This window comes from Miniopterus schreibersii (assembly GCF_964146895.1).
Source record: "Miniopterus schreibersii genome assembly, chromosome: 3".
NCBI classification, from domain to species: domain Eukaryota; kingdom Metazoa; phylum Chordata; class Mammalia; order Chiroptera; family Miniopteridae; genus Miniopterus; species Miniopterus schreibersii.
The window spans coordinates 46,284,007-46,305,088 of NC_138103.1; the positions used below are offsets into that span (position 1 = coordinate 46,284,007).

At 41.5% G+C, this 21,082-nt stretch overlaps 1 protein-coding gene across 2 annotated transcripts in view; it reads left to right on the forward strand.

The window, feature by feature from the left end:
* Window positions 1–21,082, forward strand: part of EFNA5 (ephrin A5) — a 266,681-nt gene that overhangs the window by 200,440 nt on the left and 45,159 nt on the right. For both annotated transcript variants that reach the window (XM_081133790.1, XM_081133791.1), the window contains exon 2: window positions 20,101–20,393. In XM_081133790.1, the coding sequence (XP_080989916.1) occupies window positions 20,101–20,393 (293 nt within the window). The remainder of the gene's footprint in view (window positions 1–20,100; window positions 20,394–21,082) is intronic.

Sequence of the window (21,082 nt, forward strand, 5' to 3'; positions counted from 1 at the left end):
ATGCGTTTATCATTCTAAGCAATATTTAAGGAGCAGAAGTAGAAAAAACATTTGAGCTACTGAGCAATACTTTCAGGCATTAGGCTTTCATGAATTTGATGTATGAATTATAGCTTTGAACATGCTTGAAGACATCGGGGGAGAAAATATTTAGTCAGCAAAACTAGTTTAGAAGGAAGACAAAAAGGGAGTATGGTCAAAGGCATTTCACAACTCAAGACCTGTGCCGTTAAATCAAGTCGCAGCGAGGCTGATAGCACCAGTTTTCCAGGAACTGAACATTGTTCTGTCAAGTAGAGGAGCCAAGAAATTTTCCTTTGTAATCCTAAACCCGAAGACACGGAGGTCCCAGGGTGCTCAAAAAGCCATTGCGTTTCAATGAATCAAAATGGCCAAAAAACATTTTTGTTTGGCGTATCTCACTCCCTGTCTTTTAAGCCCCCTCCTTTCCTCCAAATGCGAAAGTTAAGGCATATAAAATATTTCAAGGCTTTCTGTCATAGTTAACCCAAATTTATTGCCAAAAATAACAGATCATTTGAAAGGACATGATTTGCCTCACCTTTGGGACCTGCCTGTCTGTCTACCATGCATAACAACCAAACATTTATGTCAGCATATCCTTCATCCGAGAGCCAAAAGCAAAGTTAGAGAAATAAAAGAAATGACCTCCATCTGCTTAACATATTGTCAACAGTTTTGGAGACGGACAAAATCTTAAATTACCCCCACACTTAAGGTACCTAATTACCTTCCGAAAGACTTTGGAAGAGAAGTTTTATCTGTCCGGAGAGAGTAATACAGATGTTTTTTTCCTATCGTTTTAGTAGGAGGGAACAGGTGTAAAGCAATTTTGATTAAGTGCATGTTATATATTTATATCCCTGTAATGGGGATGTTGGAACCCAGAGAGCTCCTCAAGGACTGTAGATGTTAAGAGACTCTGTGAAGCAATTCAGAAGATACTTGGGAGGAAATTTCTAAATGGTGACCTCACTGATTTTTCTCATCCTTTCCTGTTGGGCTGCTTCGGCCCTCGGTAGGGTTGAGAGCAGGTGTGGGGGAAAATGATGATGCAATAAACTGTAACTGCAGCTTCTCTTGTAGCTTCTAATCAGTGGTGACATTTCTATCAGTCATCGCCACCTAAATGGTCCCTAGTTCTGCCACTGTCCATGTGGAAAAAGTGAAATCTTTTTCCTGATTTTAGCCGTATTTTCGTCCTTCCAACTTTCCATACCAGACACTAGACTCAAATATCACGACCTCCTTGTGCCCCCTGAGTGGGAGAAGCTGTGCCAGGTTCTAGCTGTTCCTCAGGCCAATGAGATATAATGAATGGAAATCCCGGAGTGGAACTGGGTGTAATCTCAGCGCTCTACCATGTCTTATCATTCAGTTTCCAAAACAAACAGTCACCACAAATGTTGCTAACTGTTCTACATGGTCCCCGTAGCATTGTAGAACCTTTAGGGCAGGGGTGGGGAGCGTCTGGCCTGGGGGCCGTATACAGCCGGCAAAATCCTTTGGTCTGGCCCTGCCAAGGCAACTGCAGGTGGGACTCAAAATTCAATAAACCTAGGAGGTTTTTTCATAACTAATTTTTAAGTTGATAATTTTGTATGGCCCACGAATGATGTTATAAATATCCAAATGGCCCTTGGCAGAAAAAAGATTCCCCACTTCTGCTTCAGGGCATCTAGTTTTTCACTAATTTATTTAAAATTGAGATACAGACTGATTAAGGGCCTGGCCCATTCACACCGTCTATAAGCAGAGACGGTATTTAAACCCAGGCCTTTCAACTTCATATTCGTGTTCTTTCAGTCAATGCACATTAACTTTTAGCACATGTGGTCATACTTAAGTGCTGAAAAATAATGAACAAAATGTTAGGGATTACTTTGGACCCTCTGCTGATGTTTCTGCCTCTCTTGAATGCACCTCTTATGCCATCCCGTAAATGCCGTACTTCAAGCTTGTCGTATCTGGACGGTCATAAAGAAGCTGAAGTAAAGAGTTTGTGTGTCTGGCTTATTTTGTAGCTTCCGTGACACCGAGCATCTTGCACAAAATAGCGCCCTACAGACAGCTGCTGGGTGGTGAGCGAGTGAACAGCATGTTGTGGGGCGCAGGGAGCGCGGCCCCCGGCTAAAGCCTGCGCCGCCTGTTTCTCCGCCAGCTCTGTTGCAGGTGGCTGCTGGTGATCTTCCCTCTCCAGGCCTCCTCCCCACCCACTCTGTCCTCTTGAGGGCTAAGAGAATGATCGCTTTAAATACAAACCCAGTCATGCCCGGCACCTTCGCAAAACTCTCCTCTGGTTCTTCATCGCCTGCCTCACTCCTTTTACAAAATCAAGTTTTTGCCTTTCTTGGTAGCCTCATTTGCCCTCTCAACAGCGTCCTTGCTTTCAAGCCTTCTGGGATTTGTACCTCTCCCCCTTCCCTGGAAAGCTCCCTCCCTCCCCTTCTCTCGGGGATAATTCTGTCCATCTTTCAAGACCTGCTTCCTCTGTGAGGTCTTCATGAACCCTTTGAAAGCCTGTTGCTGTTTCCTATTTTCCACATAGATTTGGTCCGAATTACTCTTACAGCATTTATCATGTTTTATTTCAGTGATTTATTGTGTGACTTTCTCTCCACTAGGTTGTCAGTTCCTCTAGGCCAGCACTGTGTCTTGCTGCACTTTGGTTTCTCCACCTTCAGTGTAATGCCTGAGCCACAGAAGGCAATCAATATACTTGTATTGAATGAATTAATTAATGAACGAAGAGAGACGGGACATAAATATGTGAAAAGTCAATCAAATTAACTAACAATGGAAGGTCAATCTAATATCATATTGCTTGAGTGAAGTGTAATTTTCAAGTTTAGGTTAAAATAGATCTTCTGGTAGAGAAATGTCATTTATTCTAATGCATTGTGATGACACTTAATCTGTAGAGCTGACCTCAGCAGAATTGGGAAGTCTCAAGTATTTCTCTAGCATCTCTCCCCGCATCTCTGTCATTCTGTCCCGTGACCCTTTCCTGAGGCCTGTTCCCCAGCCCTGCAGAGCATGCACTTTTTCTCATCCAAATGTGCCCACCGTGTTCCGTAGTCTCTCTCTCGGGCCTTAACTCTGCTAGGGACAGGTACTAATGAGTCAGAGAAATGAAAATATGTTAACGCATTAGCTGGCAGGTATGATTTCCCTTTTAGGCAAAAGAACACTTTACACATATTTAAGAACTGAAATTCACTTTGGGGAAGGCTTTTTTTTTTTTTTTAAATGGCTTTTGTGTCCCAGAAATCACACCACATAGGCAATTGCCCCTCTGTCCTCCATGTATTTATATATTCAACACACTTCCAAAAGGTGACTGAATTGTATCAAGAGGCAGTCTCTCCCCCGAGTCAGCATATTCTCCTCTCCATTCTATACACTTTTAGAAATCACTTTCTTTTCATAAACAATAATTTGTTATAATTATACTCTAGTCGAGAGATGGTGCAATGACTATCAACATTTTTATCTTTAAAGATCTTTGAGATTCTCAAGATATTTTTCAAAGTAGTAAGATTCCTTGTCTTCAGTGGTCAAAAAAATCTCTTTTTTTGTAAATATAATTGTACACATTTCTTTAACTTGTGCTATTTGTTAGGCACTTTACATTTTGTCCTAATTTACTTATATAATTAATTTACTTGATCCTAACAAATGTCTTAGGAGTGAGGCACGCATTATTTTTATTCCATTGTTACAGATGAGGAAACTGAGGCATGGAAAGGTAAAGGAACTTGCCAAAGTGACACAGTTGGTAGCAGCAGAGCCCAGGTATGAAGCTAGGCAGATGGCTCCCTGTCCCTTTCTCTGAGTTTGTTCTTACGCTGCTTGCCACAACCAATAAGGATAGTTGTTTCTTCTCAGCTATCAGAGGGGTGTCTACAAAGTCTGGGAAATGAAGATAAAGTTGAAATATCTTTAATCAACCCTGATTTCCTTGATGACCACCAGACATTAGCAAACTTAACAAACCATATGTGCTGAAAAGCCAGGTGCCACAAGGAGGATTGGAAATGAAATTTTCTTTCCACTCTTATTTCCACTTTTTATTAGTGACACTTCCCAAATGGTTCAGAAAATGCCTATTCGTGTTTCTGGACATGTTGTACGATTTGCAAGCCTCCTTAGAGAGGTCTAGGTGGCTGAACTCCACACCTGCCAGGTGTCCCTCCGCCCCTGTTGAACATCCCTGCCTGAGCAATTCTAGAATGCGCAATAAGCTAAGTCTCCCCATTCATTCATAGGTTCCACATCTTGTGATTTCTCCGTTGTCAAATCTATAGGGCCAGTAATCGAGAGCAGGTTTTCACTAGACTTTTCCCCTCTCCTTTTTTGGACCTAGGTAAATTAGTGCGACGAAAATAAGAAGAAAGTTACAACTCCTTCAATAAAGCACGTGTGTGCTCTGTACCAACTGTATTTTTTGGGGTTGAAAAATCATATCTCAAGATGGCAGTTTGTGTATTCTTTTGTCCTGTGATCCACAGCTTTTGGATCATTTCATATTTAAATAAGTTATTTTATCATTAGTCCTGAGACTAAAATTAGATTTGTTTACTTGAACCCATAAACCGAAAGCATTTGAACTAATAAATATTGAAAAACACGAGGGGACATATACATACATATTTATTTTTTTCTCCAGAATGAAGCACTAAATAAAACCATTATTTGAGACAGGGAGCAAAATAAACAGCAAACCATGTCTGCAAATTGTTCTCCTGGGGGTGAGCACTTTTGCCGGTTTTCACAGTAAAGGATAGTTTGCTTCTGTGTTTGCCTGGCTCACACAGATGAGTCTGGAAAAGGAGAGTCATTCCTGCCCTGCATATGGCAGCTGTGCTTACTGGTTTTATACTCTGTCATCTCAATTTGCGCTTCTGTTTTAATTTCAGCATGCCCAGAGCACAGGATTCCTTTCAAATGTTTGCATATGACTATTTAAAATGGAAAAGAGAAGTTCAGCCATTAAGTATTCCTATCTTCTCTGAGAATTCTGTTCTGATGTGATGAAGTGAAATACTTCATGTCACCCACCGTCTTGCTTATGCAAACTTTTAAATAGGCCATAGATGCAAGAGCATAGAAAAATCCGTATAAATGTGTCTGGCTTGCATTACTGTTAAGTCAGCGCAGATTCTAATGGAGTGCGGGAGATGAGACAAGACTCCAATCAATAGCAGCAAAAGGCAAATGAACTTGCATAAATTAGCACTCTGATAGGAAAGAAAAGCATATTCTTTCATCTCAAGTAATACATATTATTAAAAGAGCTCTAACACACCACCCTGATTTATATTTTTACCTTTTTACGGGGGTGCAAAAACTAGAAAACGCACGTGAATTGAGCATGGAGTCACTGTTTTGAGCTACTAAAATGAGATCAGTGTGTCATGCAGTGGGTAGAACTCAGCACGTTGTGTCCACATGGATGATACTATCGTCAGTTTTGCTTAGAGAAACACAAACGCAAACATCTTCAGAGGAAGGTTTGTTCCCTGACCAGAGTTTGTCCTGGAGGAACTAGCCTCTGATCCTGATGTTCAGGCATCTCTAGTGTTCTCCACATTTCCACATACCCACTCAGGAAATGGCAGGCAGGATTTGTCAGATGTAGCAAGTCTGGGTGACTGGGACCTGGGCGGGCACAGGTCATCCATCATCTGCCACTTCAGCACCTAGAGTAATTTCATTACCATCACCATCTCAACTCAAGGATTCTTGAGGAGTGAGAGCAGTGCACTCTGTTCCCCACTATACAGTTGACCCTTGAACAACATGGGTTTGAACTGTGTGGGTCCACTTATATGTAGATTGTCTTTCAATAAATACAGCCAGCCCTTCATCTGCAGTTTCCCACCTGCATATAGAAAATAGTGTTTTTGATCTGCAGCTGGTTTGAACCCACGGATGTGAAGGGCTGACTAGTTAAGTTTTGGGGGAGTCAGAAGTTACATGTGGATTTTCAACTGCATGGAGTGTCAGTGCTCCAGCTCCCACCATTGTTCAAGGGTCAAATGCACCAATTATGCTGTTTTGGGGGAAGGTGGGGGTGGGGACATGGTAGCTCTGACACAGATGTCAGAGGGTAGCAAGTATCTGGCCCTACACTTTCTAGCCATAATATAATGAGCAATACCAAAGAATCTTCTCTGCCACTTCTTCCTTTTCCCTCCATCTCTCTGGTTGCTCCCGCTATCTGTGGGGAAGGAGCTGGGCATTTGAGGGGCTGCCTCGTAAGCTTCACTGCCTTTGCTAAAAGGCAGAAATCTCAGCCGTGGGTTTGCCATCTCGCCTGGGCAGCCCTCAGGCCAGCACAGCAACCTGATCGTTTGTGTTGCTGGTTGATTTCATATGGGCCAATAAGAATATCCTAGGGTTTCCATAATGGCACTTCCTGGAGGAGCTCACTCGCCTATAGACAGGGAGAAACCTGTGGCCAGGAGAAAATTCGGGTATCTTTCATGGTATTAGGGCATACTCTTGTTTGAAGTAGGCACTTTTTAAGATATGTGTGAAATTTACATTTATTTTTTTTTTTTAGCACAGGGACAACTTTTGCTCTTTGGGAAATCTTGTAGAAATACTATCCTAGGGGAAATAGCGTATGTGTTGTTAGAAGAGAAAAAAGAATTAATTTGTCAATGTTGTTTGGATCTCGATCCAGAAAGCCAAAAAAGGGTTTTAAACAAGCGTCTGCTGAGTATCAGCATTTCTTATCTTTTTCTTTGCATATTTTAAAAATAGGCCTCTCCTTCGCTCTCTTCCATTATGGTTAACTGTAATCAGTACTTTATGGTTATATTATATAGCTTTGTTTCATTAGGGCAATGAAAATGGTATTGAACAATAGCAATATAATGCAGGGAAACAGTTTGTAATTCAGTTGGAAATTGCTAATGCAGTAGACAGTCGATAATACAATCAGCTCGACTTTCCTAGGAAAACATGAGCTAAATTTCCTCTATTTTTCTCTCAAACCTAGTTATAGGGCGGGGGTGACGGAAATGCCCTGAACAACACTGGAAGCTGGATGCCCCTGAATAGAGAATTTCTTTATGCATTGAATTTTGAATGACATCTACAGGTCCTGGGAAGAGCTACTATTTAAGACTCACATTTTCCCTGGAGGTTTTTTAAAAGGAGTCTAGATAATTAACAGTCCTGTAAAGGAAACAGCTGGATGAGATGGTGCCTCAAAGTTCCATCCACTAGTATATCTCTCTGTGGCCTTGATGCAGAAGTAGGGTTCCTGTGAAACGATTATCGAGTACTGTGAGCCAAGGGAGAACGAGAGGTTATCTCTTCATGAGCCTCAGTCACGCACACTGTGTGCATTAAGGAATTTATAGTTACTATAGGTTAAGACTAGAAAATATGAGTGGTGTCTAGGATTACAAAGGCAGATAACCTGGTGTTTTTAAGTAGTGGTGATTTAGGACTCTCTTCACCCTCGACTCTAGGAACTTGGGTATGGAAGTGGTTGCATCAAAACCAATTATAGAAAGTTTTATGTGAGGGGAATCCACAGATTCAATAGTGTACATAAATACTTAGCTGCAAGTATAATGCTGAGAGTTCTGTTTTTAATTCAGCGAGTGCGTGGGGATGCTGGGTTGCAATTTACCATTAAGAAAAAGAGGAGTGATGTGTCTAATTTTGAGTTGCCCTATAAATTTTTCTAGTCGTTAGAACCAGCACTTTTCTCTCCTGTGATATGAATTTTTAAATGTCCTAAAGAGCAGTATTTCATGTTTCCATATACTTTCAAACATCTCTGACATCTTTAGAGATATTAATTAATCTCGAAGCCACCACCCTGATTTTTAGAAAACACGCTCACCTAAATTTAATACTTTGTCAGGAAGTGCTGCTATGCATATGTAAGTTTATTCCTTCAGTTTTTATGCCAGAAATTCATATTTAGAGTAAAAAAAAAAAAAAAGCACTTCCATAGTTCCCAATTTTTAGTTTATTTCCTCCAGCGGGTTAGAATAGTTCGTAACCTCTTCGGATTCAAAACCCTAAGTAGAGGTGTGTGTAAGCTTCACATTGTGCCCCGTGCTCCAGCTCAGCTTTACTGTCTGCAGGGCAGAAGAAAAAGGCGTTTCTGCAGCCAGGACACCATGCTCCCTTCCTTCCAATGTTTTCTGCACACTAGTGCGTGCCTCGGCGCCTGGCAGCTCCAACGGTGGATGTACTCTGCGAGCCTCATAGAGGGTGCTTCTGTGCTGCCCACTTGGCCTGCACATGGCTTATGTTACTTTTTCTAGCCCTGTTCATAAAACCATAGTAACCAACACCTTTAGTGATCAAGACTCGGGCTTTTCAATTAACAACTAGATTCATTAAAACATCCTTGGGTGGGTCTTGCTGTCCTGGATCTGTCAGCTACAGGTGGTTCTCAGATGGAAAAATCCGGAGTACCAAGGTGAATTCCCTTTTTGCCTAGACTGTCACCTCTCAGAGATAAGGTTGAAAAATACACTTTATATTTGTGGAATGGAAAAAAAAATCTAAATTTGTTTTAAACTAAAAAAATGAGTTAGGATGTTAATTAAATATTTGATGTGCACAGAGTAGATACGCAGATGTTGAATTAAAACATCAATAAGTGAAATTGCCCTATTCTGTAAATAAACTGACCGAGGAGTCACAGTTATCCTACAGACTCTGGGCGAAGACCCAGGCTCGATTGCTATGTTTCATACCTGGCTTTGTTGTTTTTCACCCAGCCCATCCACACTGGAGCTTGTAACTCCACAGTAGCTCACATTCTCTCTCTCTCTCTCTCTTTCTCTCGGACTTGAACCATTTGAACAGCAATAAAACATTAACGTGCCTGTGAAAGAGAGTCTGGATCTGGGATTGTACTTCTGAGCGCTGAAGAAAGCCAGTTGTGACCTTGTCTCTCCAGGCGCAGGGTGCTGAGTTGTCACTCAGCATGGAGTGCCCATTATCACTGTCTTATTTCATCATCTTTGTGTCTTGGCACTAACTGTCCCTCTGAAACGGTACAGTCCCCACAAGTGGCTCATTCAGAGCTTGTAGCGGGACCAAAAATTCTGCAAGTTCAAGAGGAAGGTCATATGCATTTGCTTTGAACTATAGCTCTTTTTCCAAGGTAGACATTTTGCAAGTAGAACTTATTAAAATGAAAGGGGAGGGGGAGAAGACAACCACCATGTTCTCTGTCATTGACATACACGAGCATTTAAGTACATAGAGATATTAGAGCACTTGAGAATCCCCCAAAGGGCTGAGATTTATTTCTAAAAAATAAATGGTGAATTGTTTACTTATTTCCCTGCCTTATTTTTCCTTGGGATAGAGCAATTAATTTCTTATTTTTTATGATTGCATTATTCCTGCATATATCTTTCTGTGGTCCAGGCTATAAAAGTAAATAGAGGATCCCACTGAATGAATATCCTTTTAATGAGTGTGGGGAGGAAATAATAATACTAAGTAGTGCAAAACCGTTTTTATGTGATGAACCAAAGTACCTTTGTTCCCCTGCTCCCCAGTCCTAAGCCACAGGCCACCAGTAAATGTGTGCGTAAGAATGACAGTTTTATGTATTCTGGTGTTAACAGAGGAACCTCGCGGTTTGTTTTGTCCCCAGAATGCACTTAATATGATTTTTGAAAGGTGGTGGCATATTCTATTTTAATTTACAAGGGTCAAGGAAGGGTAAAATGGGGTATGTGACTTTTCTGTAACACCCTTCACTCTATCTGTGGGCGAAAGCCTTGCTGAAACAGGGAGATAACACAGTTGCTGGGTGATAATACAGTCATTTTCATGGTGCCATGAGTTAATTTCAGAGGTGGAACTATCCTTACTTAGGGGAATAATGTGCCTTCTCCCTCGGACAAGCCATTTGCTCAGAATAGCGGATGGACATCGAGCGTCCCCTCGAGCAGAGTAGTGGGGTGCCAGCATTGGCTTAACTCTGCTCTCTGCCCCCCCCTTACCCTCTTCCTTCCTGGCCATTATGATTCTTTATCTCTGTTGTCCCTGGCAGTGATATAATTCAGTACCACCCAACCCCCAACTCTACCATTAATTAAATTTTAAACCGCCTGTATTAGCCTGCTCAGGCTGCCATAACAAACTAACACAGACTTGGTGGCTTAAACAATAGAAATTAATTATCTCACAGTTCTGGAAGTTAGCAGTCCCACCTCAAAGTTCCCCAGGGTCAGTTTCTGGTAAGAGTTCTCTTCCTGGCTTGCAGAGGCACATAAAGGGAGAGAAGAGGGGGGTGCTCGCGCATGTCTCTTCTTAGGACACTAATGCTATTGGATCAAGGCCCCACCCTTTATGACTTCATTTAACTTTAATTACTTCCGTAAAGGCCCTATCCCCAAATACTGTCACATTGGGGATTGGGGCTTCAACATATGAATTTGGTGGTGGAGACACAAATATTCAGTCCATAACACTGCCCGATTAATAGGAGAAAACAAGGCATCAAAGAGAGAACCATACCATCACATGAACTTTGTAGCAGTTATTAAACTTTGAACAGGACGCTCTGTGCTCCTTCCACCTAGCGGTGGCCCACATAAACGCATTCTGATGATGGTTGCAGGGGAGAGCTTGAGAAATCTCAGGATAAAGCCAAATAAAGAATCTCCAATACTTGTTTTCCTTCTCGTCTTCCAACAGTGGCTGGTTGAGGGGTGAAAGGAGAGATTTCTAACCTGCAGAAGTGTCTAAGGACAAAGGATTGGTTCTAGTCTTTACAAGGATTTGTGTGTCTATTTGGTAGCCTTGAGGTGACTCTGGTCGGTTCCTGAGAAAGGTGCTTTTCTCTCCAGACCCCAGCTTGGGGAACAGAGCCTGCATGTCCTGGTAGGAGGGGCACAGTCTGTATTCCCCATGCCCCCTGCTAACTGGAGCCAACCCTGGGCATATCCCTGCCTGGCCTAGGCCTGACCTGAGCAGAAGGGAGCCTCAGAACCAAAAGCTTCTCCGTATTGCCAAGCCGTGGTTGCTGGGACACAGCTCAGAGCAGAACAGTGGTTGGCAGAGGCTGAAAGGGAGCCTTGGATGTTCCTGCCAGTGTGATAGGCGGTTGCAGGATTTTGTGAAGCAGTCTGATGAACCCTCTCAAATAGAGGCACCTAACGCTGCTCAGCTGTGTAATTGGGATGGAAGTGGGCCAATGAGAGGCAGCCGTTTGTGCTTAACCTTTTGGGAGTTTTGTTCCAGGAGATTGGGGGGGGGGGCGGGGGGGGGCAGAGAGAAGCATTACAAATAATAAGCTTCTCCGCCTGATTTGTAATGAATTAGTAATAAATGGCCTAGCACTCCATGAAAGTCTGACGATTACAGAGCAGCTTTAGCTAAGTGCATGGGACCACATCTTATTTTGATCAGCTGTAGCATAGCAAAGACATGTAATTATCATAATCTAACAATTAGCCTGGCATCACTTTCCAGTGTTTAATTACCCCGATAAATGGTAATTGAATAGAGGACTTAATGACAAGAGAGAAACTTTCATTCTGCCTTAGGTGCTTAAGTTGTCTACTCGGCTAGGCCTCGTTTTCTAGCATCGCTCGAACAACAGTCCCGATGATCATCTGCGGTCCGCCGTTATTTTGCTTCCTGAGCCTGACCTTTGTTTATAACATTATTTAGCACTACTCAAAACTTGACATGGGACCCAGAACACCGAAGGAGATTATTGAGCGCTTGACACACTTTTCCTGTTTTTAAGTATTACTTCTAAAATCCTCCAGCTACAGTTTCCCTTCTCTGGACATCTGTCAGTCACTGCAGTGTGCAGGCACTGTGCTGGAGATACTGAGGGGAGTCAACACTAGCACTGTTTTCAAGGAGCTCTGTACTATATTAATAAAAAGAGGTCTACATAAAAATACATTGTAACAGTAATTACAGTGAGTTGCTTTCAGGGCAGTCCTAGTTTTGCTGTAAATCAGTGCATTTACCTTGAATAAATTAAGTACATTTTATGACTGTACCCACCACCTGATTTCTAACGACCCCAGATTTCTTTTCTCTTACCTTAGCCTTTTTCCTGGCCCCAGATTCGTATCCAGCTGCTCACAGGGCTCTAACAGAATGGATAAAACTAACTACTTTCCACATGCTCATTTACATAGAAACAGCAACCATGTCTTACAGCCTGAAACTTTGTATGAAACACAGTTACTATTACTGTGCCCAGGCATTACCAAACACGTTTCCACTGCTGCTTGAAGATCAAACAAAAGAAAGTCATACCCACGTGTTTTCTTTTCTCCAGCTTGTCTTCGTTTCTCGGTTTGTTTAATAATGGATTGAGCGTGGTTCCCTGCCACGTCGGTCTCACATATTTTTGAAGTCAGGGCCAAATTTTAGACTTAGTTGGTAATGATTTTGATAAGTTATCATCAAGCCATAATACAAATATTTATTTCACCTTTGGCACACCAGTACTTAAGAACGATTAAATCACTATTTGAGTTGGTTATTAGAAAGGACATTTATTAGAGTGCTTTGGCTGTTTCTATTATTGAAACTAGAAGTAGCCTGAAATTCCACTGGGTAACTCCACCCCAGCAGGATAAAGGACTACCTGTAGGTAAGCAGTCTGGCAGGGCGCTTACTCGTTTGGCTCCCACGTCCCCTGAACAGGATCAGTTTGTTTAATCTGGTCAGTGGCTGGATAACCTGTTCAGTGATTTCCTGAGCCTGCCTCTGGACCTGTGCACATGTGGCAGGTGCCCTGTTCTGTGTGCCTGACACGATGTAAAACTCTAGAGTGCTTAGGGCAGGAAAGGCAGCTTTGTCAGGAAGCCCCTGGCCCGCAGGAGTCGAGAAAGGCCTGTTTTGCATTGTGGAAGTGACCTCTTAGGACATACACCGATTGCCAGACGATACTTCTTTATTTTTTTTTAATCCCTTTTGCAAAACCATTTGAAGTGATATGTGGTTGTTGGCTCTGTAGAACTCTGCCTGGTTAATTCTTGGGCTGATTCGGCCTATTGACGGTGACACATTCTTACTTCATGCCCGAGGCCTTGGTGGGGGCTTAGGAGCAATTAGACTGCCACCCAAAGCCCCCAGTCCCTTCCTGAAGGAAAGCCTTGTTTAGGCTCTGCCAATTTAATGCTTTGTTTCCTTTGGATCGCCTCAGTCAAGCTAATAAAACAAACTCCAAATGAGCGAAAACACTGGAGGAAAGAACCTTTTGTGGGCCCTCTATTTGAAACAGGTATTGCTCCTGGGAGATACCAACTTTGAAAAGTCATTCAGACTGATGTGTCACGTACTTGAAAAGCAACAGGTGAAAGCTATTTGAGATCTTTATCTGTCAATTTGATATGAAAAATTAGTATTAAATGTGGAACTTTTAAAGTTGCTTAAGCACATTGTACACGTGCACAGATGGGGGAAAAAAACGACAGATTAGTATTCTAAACCACAGATGAATTCTAAATATCTGACCAAATAAATATGTCTTATTCCCATTACTAACCAATACTGAATTCAAAGCAAAGCTCCCAGGCTGAAGAATCCATAATTACCAAAATATGCATGTGCAGAAACTTTACTGGAATTTTCATTAATGGGTAAAGAGAACACCATCTCTGGGCTCTAAATATTTTGTCAGTATTTTGCGCTTCATTGGGTGAAAATGTATGTGTTGTAATATACAACATTTCTACTGCAAAAGAGCAACCAGGAACCATCTCTGAACTTCATCTTTGAGTAGTTCTTTTTTCAACATGTAGCTCTTCGCTTGGGTGGGAGTTTTCGTTACGATCGGTGTGTTCTAGAGCCTGGAAGAGCTGGCTGGGCTTCCTGAAGTGGCGTGTTTAGGCCATCATGTACCATATACCTCACGCAGCCTTAACCGCTGGCCTGGTGGCGGTGAGACTGTCCATGACTGTCTCAGAGCTGAACAGTGAAGGTCGATTACCAATACATTTGAAAGACAGAAACGTTTTAGCCCATGAGGGAGGGGAAATATTTAAAATCAGGGAAAGAAATCTTTCTTCAGCCCCCCAGTGAGGCTAATACTATTTATCTACCCCAAATTTGATTTGCTGTTTACATTCCACGCTTTAACGTCTGCGAGGAAACAACAACAAAAAGAGCATCTTGGGATTTAGGGTACGAAAGCCGTAAGGCTCGCATTCTGTGCTGAAAGGATAACAGAAGGAGGCAAGGAGAGGCGTGCTATGCAGCAGAGGCTGCCGTTCTGCTCATCTCCTCACAAAACATGTTCAGAAACCAAACCCCGTGTCTACTGCAGGGCCCGTCAGGCCCTCAGGACGAATGAGAAATTCTTCTGGTTAAAAAAAGACATCTTATTCTGAAATTAGCCTTTAAATCAATAATAGTAGAATTGAAAGACAGTGCTGCCAAGATATATTCACTCTAGATTTAGTTTAAAATTTGGGAGGAACCCTAAGCTGATAAATGTGCTTAATCTTTGACCATAAATCATATCCTTCTTTCACATTTCAGTTTCAGAATATAATATATTAAGTGGCCTTGTAATTAAAGAAGTGACACTGTAGTTCTGTTCAAATAGTAATGTTAAAACAATCCCCACTTTGACAGATTAAAATACATTGAAAATGTAAAAATCAACTGTGCAGTTCATGATAAATAACATTTGCGTTATTGAATTCTTTATAACATTACATGAAAGGGGGATGAAGTGTCTCACAGCTTCCTAACCTCTAATAAGCACTCTGTCTCCTTTCAGTATTGCTGTTTCTATATTTATGGAGTGAAGAAACTTCACTCAGGAGCTGCTTGACAAAAATACCTCAGTACATATTTCCCTGGAAGCAGGCTCTCTGCTGTGCCAGCAACATATGCTAAAGGCCAGTTTAGAACGTTTTAAATATGCACCATGCCCTTCCCCTTCCAGCTACTAAAATAAAATGCATTTTGGCTTTAGCAAGTGTGGATGGAATGAGGGGAGGAACACTGCCGGGAAAAGTGGCTGAAGATTAACTCAGAGGGATAATTGGAGGCTGCTCCTAGGCAGCCTGAGTCTCATGGCATTGCCTCTGTGTCCTTTGGACGTGGCCTCCCCAGTTGTCAATCTCACAACACAAGAGCATATGGTGACAGGAGGAAGGAAGGTCAATGACATGAAAACCATCCATTGAAAAAGAACGCTAGGTGATGTCTATTGGCCATAGCCAAGAGGAACCAAGGACGACAGAGTACATTGAGAACTTCCACTTGAAGTAAAGGACTAGTGGACTCAAGTATAGATGTCCTCAGTGGAGGGACCCAAGTTTAAAAATTATTTAGTTAGGAGGAGCCAAGTCCTTATGGTTCAGGCTATGATCATAAACAATGTTTTGGTCCCTGTCTCAGTCGAAACTTGTGGCTCCACTGTAAGTAACTCAAGGAAAAGGTAAATTGTCAACTGTCACCTCACCTCTATTGTCTTTATTTCATTTGATTTTCGAGACTCAAGTCAGGATTCACCTTCTCCAGACAGGTTAAATAAGGAGAGAGATAGTTTTAAATTTATAGTCAAAATTGTATTTAGCTGAGAGAGAGAGTTTTAAATTTATAGTCAAAATTGTATTTAGCTGTGGAATCAGGTAAATACTGACGACAACTAAGACAAACACACATCTGCATATAGGCTTTCTAGCTCAATCCCTACTTTAGTTGTGTGTGTTTTTTTCTATTAATAGCCCCAAAATGTGTTTTTTTAAATTTTCCAATTCTCCATGCAGCCTCTGGGTCATCAAGAACTATCATAAAGTACATAATTCATTTTTGGTAATTGAGTTGATTACAAGGAACAAGTTTCCATGCAGAATTTTATTCTTCTTAATTAACTAAAATGACCCTTTCATAATATGTATGACATTCTCAACCAGTCTTCTGTCAAATTTTGATTAATGTGTACAACGTATTCTTGCCATCACAGAGTACGTTTGCTGTTTATTATATAAGGAGCATTGACCTGCTTACCCAGCGGAGAACAAGGGCCATCATTCTATGCACATGAGCTGTTTCTTGGCACTCTGCACATTTGTATTGTGAGAACACAGCCAGGGCAGTAACCATTTTACTCCAACACAACCACCTTTCTAAGTGTAACTGTGCATGCTTTTACATTCTAAACCACTGTGATACTTTAGTAGAGATTATAACTATTGTTGGCTTGTTGGTAATATGTTCATAATGTGCAGTGACCTCAGAGAAGTAGAGATCCATAGATACAATGGATGGAATTAAGGCCAAGGAGCAAAGAGAGGGCATATTTCCAAGAAATTTACAGACGTATTAAAACAGGCCGTCCTCCCCATGGTATTTGTAAATATTGGCCTGTGGAACCATTCTTCCTCAAGATGGATTTGCTCTTCTAAAATGAGCTGAAGCTCATGAAAGCTGCTGTTTCCTTATGGAAAATAGATCCCTTTATGTGAAAGCCTAACAGCACTTTATTCTGGGGAAGACTCAAATGATGTGCATGATTCAGGTTCACCCTGTGGTCTGAGGTCTATTCTAAATGCCAGTGCGCCCTCGGCCTTCAGTGTAGGAGTTTGGGATCATCCTAGTGGATCAGCCCACTCGACCTTGCAGCAGGCTTTCTGAGAAAAAGAGTGTAAGTTGGGTGAGGACACCGACTGCTGATTAAGCTCTGGAGCTACTGTAGTTAGGAGGAAAGAATACGCTTCAGAACCATGTAAGACTTGGGTTGAAATCCTAACCCTGCTATTTCTTGTGAAAAAAATTGAACTCAGAGGATAAGAACTTCTCTGAATGTCATTTCCTCATTGGTAAAATGAAACCAATTATAACAAGAATTTCATATGCATCATATGTAAAGCCATAGCATAGCGCCTTCTGGATGGGGCAAATATTTGTTGCATCAATGAATGGAGAAGAGAACCGGAACCCACCAAGAATGAGAATAATCCCTCTGAGGGAATACAGAGTAGACCTAGGAGCTTGGCATTACCAACTTACTCTCTCAAGAAGTGGAAGAATGGAGACCTTCTGTTCAAAGGTCAGAACTTGGGTCAGAACTTGGGTTGCTTGGGTTTGAATTCTGCTTCCACCTTTTCCTAGTTGTATGACATTGAGAAGGTTGCTTGACTTCTTAATCTCAGTTCTCTCATCTTTAAATTGTGTACAAACACTGTCTATTCTGTGGGATTTGTGACGGAAGCTGAGATAATGAATGTAACCTAATAAGCACTCAATAATACTAGCCATACATATGTGCTTCTTCAGAATAAGGCCAGAAAATAATGGTTCAGTGCTATTTCGTAGCAAGAGAGCATGATTTGGGATAGTATTAGAATTTTAACCCTAAGTTTTCTTTGGGTTGTACTTGGTACATTATGCAGATGCCTTTTATGAGTTCCAGTTTATCATTGTTTCGGTTTATATTGGCCCCTCTTTGAAATTTACATTAGTAAATGAATTTGTGTAAATTAAAGATTTGAAAGGTAAGTTCTGTGCCGAATCACCATCTTTATCCTGGGCAATCCCGTTTTAAAAATAGGTTGCACAAGGATTCACTTAACACCCTACACCACATAAAATGCCATCAGAAAGGGATAACTGGTCAACCCCGTGTAAACCAGGTCTTCAATCTCGTGGTATGTTTTATTAAAATTTTAGCAATATTGACAGGATAAAAGCATAAAAGTTGGAAAGGGAAGCTAAATATGAGGCATGAAAAAAACTATGACAATTTGTAGAATAAAACAATAATAGGGTGGTTCCGGACAATGGTGGTTTTCATTTTTATTTTCACTTTTAAGCAGTGTCAAGTGCTAGTAGAAGCTAAAATGAGTGACACTTAGGGAAAGGAAAAACATCCCCCTTGAATGTCTTTAAAATCTATAATAATAATATAATAATCCAAAGTGCATCTGGGCATTGCCTTCTGCTGCGATTCTTGTCTGGCTCTCATCCAGAACTTGTCAGTGCTGATGATTCATAGCCCAGCACCCTTTTATCTGAACGTTGCAGTGTCTTTTCTTTGTACTTTGGCAGTGATGTTACCTTGATGTTCAAACATCTTTTAAAAGCAACACAGGCTTTGCTTGCATCTTGACAAATCGTTGTCTGCCAGTAATGAAGAAAACGTAAACTTGGTTCTGTGATCCTTGTAAATATACAGAAATAAATACTTCCAAATTTTGTTTTTAAAAGTTGTTAGTATTTTGAGAGCCTCTCACTGAAAAGTAATCTGATCACCTTTTCTTATTTCCTTTGTATAACTCAGCATGTTGCTTTCCAAAAGCATGAGTCAGGTGGAGTTTTTGTAGGTCACTTGATATTTGAGGACAGATTTAGGATTTTTAAAAAGGGAGACATAAGGATAGTTTTATTTCTGTTGTGTGCTCTTCCTGATGTTGGAAAGTTAATGTTTTATTACTTCCCATTTGAATGTGCTTTAATATATCTTGATAAAAGTAAGAGTGCTTCATACTTACATGGTCCTTTTCATACATTTCCTCATCTGAGACTCAAGGCAACCATGTGAGGTTAGCAAGGCAGATTCTTCTTATCCCAAATTACATATGAAGAAACTGAGGCTCAGGATGGCTTATGACTCTCCCCCTCAACTTGCAGCAGAAGCCAGTCCTTAAATATTGATCTACTCACTCAAAATAAGCAGTTTCACTTTTATCATGTTGTTCTTCAGAAAGGGGTCTCGGCCTTATCAATGAAAGTTTCGCATCCAGAGTGCAGGTAACGGTATTTCTACTGGGCAGAACATCACAACAACCCATGGAAGGTCTTTGTTACATTTGGGGTTGCATTTTAAGGAGAGCACCGGGAAACTGGAGGATATGAGGGTCAAGAAACTAGAATGTGAGGAGCCTGGGAACTGTACCAGAAATAACCAAAGGAATCGGGATTTTCCAGTCTGGAGAAAGGATGATGCAGGGCGATATAACTGACATCTCCAAATGTTTTATGGGCTACCTGGTGGAAGAAGAATTAGATTTGTTCTTGGTAATTTCAGGCAGCAGAAGTAGGATCACTGGATAGAAATTACACCGAAGCAGATTTATACTCAATATAAGAAGAGACTTTCTAACATTTAGAGATGTCCAAAAATGGAATAGACTAGCTCACCCTCCCTGGGAAGTGTTCACGCTGAGACTGTCTGACTTCAAGATTATATGACTTTATGGGTGTTGTATTTCATCAGTAACACAGTTTTATGATGAACCTTCTAAGAGCTTAGAGAAGAATTTCCTCACTAGCTAAAAACAGAGGTTGGGGGGGGAGGGTTCCTAGCTTTTCCACCCCGAATTTAGAAAGGTGTATGCATAACACTTTGTGTTTCACACATTACTGGGTCCTGAGAAATACCGTTTAGTTGATGGGAAAGGCATATTAGTTAAAATGAATAGGCAAAACTTCTGTTAGATAAGAATTGGACCAGTGTGATGTGTGCAGTGGTGTGTGTTTGTGAGCACGCGTGTGTGTGTGTGCGCGGATTTTCACTATTTCAGGACGAAGTGGCTCAGTCACTCCATCATTATGCGTAGGTTTTTATTCTTCTAAAGTGTACGTGTTGTTCTAGGACTTTTCATTGCAGCCTTTACATCTTACAATTCTAGTTCTCAATTTTATGACTCGAATTCTCGTTTGCATAGAAAATTGAGAATGATCTCAATTCTAACGAACAATTCATTGATTTGTCCTTTACATTATTTATTCATTTATTCAAAAACGTTTATTAAGTGAAATACTGTTTTAGAAATAAGAGAATTTTGCTCCAATATATGTGATTTTAAGAATAAAAGGAAAACAGCAAGTCAGTATCTTTCATACTTAAAATGAATGTGAAGGATTCCATTTGTAGGGTACTTTCAAACAAATATAATGGAATTCCTCTGGAAAATGGCTTGTTGTCTCTTTGATTTCCAACAGCAACATTTCAAACCAGGCCTCGAATCACAATGGCATGCGACAAAAACAAGTTGTGATAAAACTTTGAGCCCTGGCGTCATTACAGGCCCAGCCACGGGCTCCAGCGAAGGCCCTCTGTGTGCTAACTCGGCCTCCCTCTGCCCGCAGGTTCCAGAGGGGCGACTACCACATCGACGTCTGCATCAACGACTACCTGGACGTCTTCTGCCCGCACTACGAGGACTCGGTCCCGGAGGAGAAGACCGAGCGCTATGTCCTCTACATGGTGAACTTTGATGGCTACAGTGCCTGCGACCACACCTCCAAAGGGTTCAAGAGATGGGAGTGTAACCGGCCTCACTCGCCCAACGGACCGCTGAAGTTCTCCGAAAAATTCCAGCTCTTCACACCCTTTTCTCTAGGATTCGAGTTCAGGCCCGGCCGGGAATATTTCTACATCTGTGAGTATCTGCAGATTTATCATGTTGCGGGGCAGCTGCGGGAATCCGGAGTAATTTTTTACCCGTGTTCCAGAGCGTTGCAGCGAGCTGGACGCTGCCTCCCAGATGTCTCCTTGTAAATGCATACATCAGGGTCCCTAGATGCATTAGCTGGGAATTGAGAGCACAAATTAGATTAAAGACACAGCGCCTCTCCCCCTATGAAATTGCGTGTCAGCCTGTTCAGTGAACCACTGCTGACTTGTATTTCTTTTAAATGAAAATTGCTAGGACTTCTCCAAAGCAGAGGAAAAGAAAAAGGGATTCCTGAAAAAAAAATTAACGGAAATAATTAAATTTACATAGCTTCAGAGTCATTGGATTTCTTATTCAGGTGTCAGCAATATCCTTTCAATCATCCACATTTTCAGTGGAGAGAGCCAAAACTCCTGCAAATGTCAGCATGCTGACGATAAATACTCCCTCTGCCCCAAGGAGAAAAGACAATTATTAAGAGCAGCTGTGTCTTTAAACAGGCAAGAACGTGAAGAATCTAGAAAGGGTTCCAAGGGAACTGGTGTGAGCGTGTTTCCCACCTGTAAGCATTAAGTGACCCTGTCCTGAGAGAGCTCTAGGTGTTCTCAGCAGACCTCTACGAATCACATTGCCATGGCCTCCTATTTCTCCATCATATGCACCATCACTTCTTC